At 43.3% G+C, this 2,602-nt stretch overlaps 1 protein-coding gene across 1 annotated transcript in view; it reads right to left on the reverse strand.

Moving 5' to 3' along the window:
• Positions 1-2,602, reverse strand: part of CSUI_010601 (nad(+) adp) — a gene marked incomplete at its 5' end in the record, with an annotated part of 14,226 nt that continues 11,624 nt past the window's right edge. The window contains one exon of the mRNA XM_068070704.1: positions 1-1,394. Within this exon, the coding sequence (XP_067917326.1) occupies positions 1,308-1,394 (87 nt within the window). The remainder of the gene's footprint in view (positions 1,395-2,602) is intronic.

Raw genomic sequence — 2,602 nt, forward strand, 5'->3', positions numbered from 1 at the left:
TATCTTAAATCTAGCTAGCTATCCATCCACTATATCATACCCGGTTAGATCAAAATCACGTGGCGGTGGTGCCTACACACACAGACATTTGAAAGACTCCCTGCATGTCTCTCGAACTCAAGAATCGAGCCGGACAGGATACCGGTAACCCGTGTTTCTCTGTCTCTTCTCTCCGCCGTGTCATATACTTGCAATAGAGAAATGGTCCGTCTCATCTACGGAACAGAGAAACATCAATATCTTCTTTATCCTCCCGTTTCATGCAATACAACATAGACCCCCCCAGTGGATAGACACCTGGGCCGCTCAACACGAGGCGGTGTGCATACACACCTATAGATATGTCTAAATGAAGGAAGGAAGAAGAGAACAAGACATAGAAGAAATGTGATACGAACACTCTATCTAACGGAGAAGAAGAAGCTGTTCTGGAGAAGAAGACATCGCGATTCTCATCTACACGTCTCTTTCTAGGTGTACCCGCCTTGACACACAAGACAAATAGCCAAGGCATTATCGTTGTGAGTATGATAATGATGGCTAGTCCTAGCTAGCCAGCTAGCTAGATGAATGATTAGCCAAGTGAATGATGTACACTCAAGCACAAATCATCACATCGTAGAGAGATCGGGATGGAGATAAGAAAGAACATTCGGGCGTCTTTCTCAGTGAAAGAGAAACCCGATCAATATCCGTGCGTCCCTCTGGTCGTGTGTGGCCCTGAAGATTCATACTATACATACGCATGCATATTCGTACATATTGGTACATACACGTACGTATTCATGCATGCATAAGCACACACAGTGATAGATAAATCTTCATCTATCCATGATAGGAGGAGGAGGCCCATACAAGATCAAGGAGCTGTAGGTACTTCATTACATCTACCTCGCTTAGACTGCTGCATGCACCTTCCTCTATGGATCAGACCGATGAGGAGGATAAGAGTGAGAAAAAGAAGAAGAAGAACTACAGGAAGAAGAAGGACGTCACCACACCATCCTAATACAACGGACAGGAGAAGAGCCGCACTGTAGAGAGACTGTGAAGTTGAGAAGAGAAGCCCACGTCAACTTTCTCTCCTATCTTTCTTCTTGAGCTTTCCTCGACCTCTTTTACTTTCTGGAAAAAAAACTTGGCGGAAAGAGCGAAGACTCTTCATCTTACATAATTACCAGATACGTATATATATATATATAGAGAGAGAGATACAGATATATAGATGGGTCGCTATGTATGTCTACAGGATTTGAGTGGAGGAGTTGATTAGAGACGATTGCGACCAGCTTGCTGGATAGAAGGCTTTATGGGGAATCTTCATCGTCATCATCGAGATCAAAAGTCGCGAATTCGAACTTCACATGAAGGAGATATCTCATAAAAACTTGCTTCTGTATACCACATACATACACACACATCCACACATCCACAGATACAACTATCTACATATATAGACACACATCTACAGATGCATCCCTGTTCATCCATACGTCTATCATAGACACAGTCATCTATCATAGGAGAAGAAGCGTCACGGGGGCCTTTGTTGTATCGAGGAGCGAAATCGACATAGAAAAGAGGAAAGAAGAAGAACTTCAACTGCCATGGGAGATAGGAGAGAAGAAACTTCCCAAGAAATCTCTCATGAAGTTGTAGCGTCAAACAATACAGCGGCAATGATGAAAGTACTACGACTACTACATCTACTGCTTGAGAATGAATGGATTTCTATTCGTGGCGGATAAAGAATTATTCTTTTTCTTCTTGACAATGGGGAGTTGGCTGGTTGCCGGTTACTTGCCAAAGACATCCTTGATAGACGTGACTGAGTGCAGCTAGACGCATAGCCATTCAAGTGAGTCTAGCTATGAGGAGGATAATGTAGAATCGATTCACGAAGCTCACTGCTGTGCCCCAGAAGTTTCTAATCTCGATTTATCATGATGAATCTAGCCATTCGTACTCATGCTATGTACACACCTAGTAGCGATTGTCTCTCTCTCTCTCTCTATATATATAGTTTCCGTGTAGCATACTTGTGATATTTAAGCATACAGACACGTATATAGATACATAGATACATGCTGTGTGTATATCTACTAGTTTCCTGAGAGAGATACTGAGGTGGGTATAACTCTGAGAAGACCGTCTGCATGCCAGCACCGTATCAGCTGCCCCACAACTCAAGACTTCTGAGAACCCCCCCGTCAATCCAAGAAGGCTAAACAAGAAGAAGAACAAGAACGAAGAAGCAGACGCTGAAGACTTNNAGAAGAAGAACAAGAACGATGGACAAGACACGCGACTGCGATATTTCTTCCGAAGAGAGAAGTGCGAAGATCTATGAGAATTGCAACAGTCTTCTGCGTATGAAGACAAGATGCAGATTCTGTATGTATCATGCAGAGGCGGAGAGTCTATCGAGATACAGTGCGCCCATATAGGTCTACCTAGAGAAGTATATCGAGTGTATGATCTTGGTACGATGAGATGCAGTAGGGAATGTCTAGGTTGACTTTCATTCAATAGGAAAACTCCTCTTACCGGGTCGTAGACAACATATTCATTGTAGAGCAGAGCTGCGTCTGATCCTGCGTCA

This window comes from Cystoisospora suis (assembly GCF_002600585.1).
Source record: "Cystoisospora suis strain Wien I chromosome Unknown contig_7845, whole genome shotgun sequence".
Lineage (NCBI taxonomy): Eukaryota > Apicomplexa > Conoidasida > Eucoccidiorida > Sarcocystidae > Cystoisospora > Cystoisospora suis.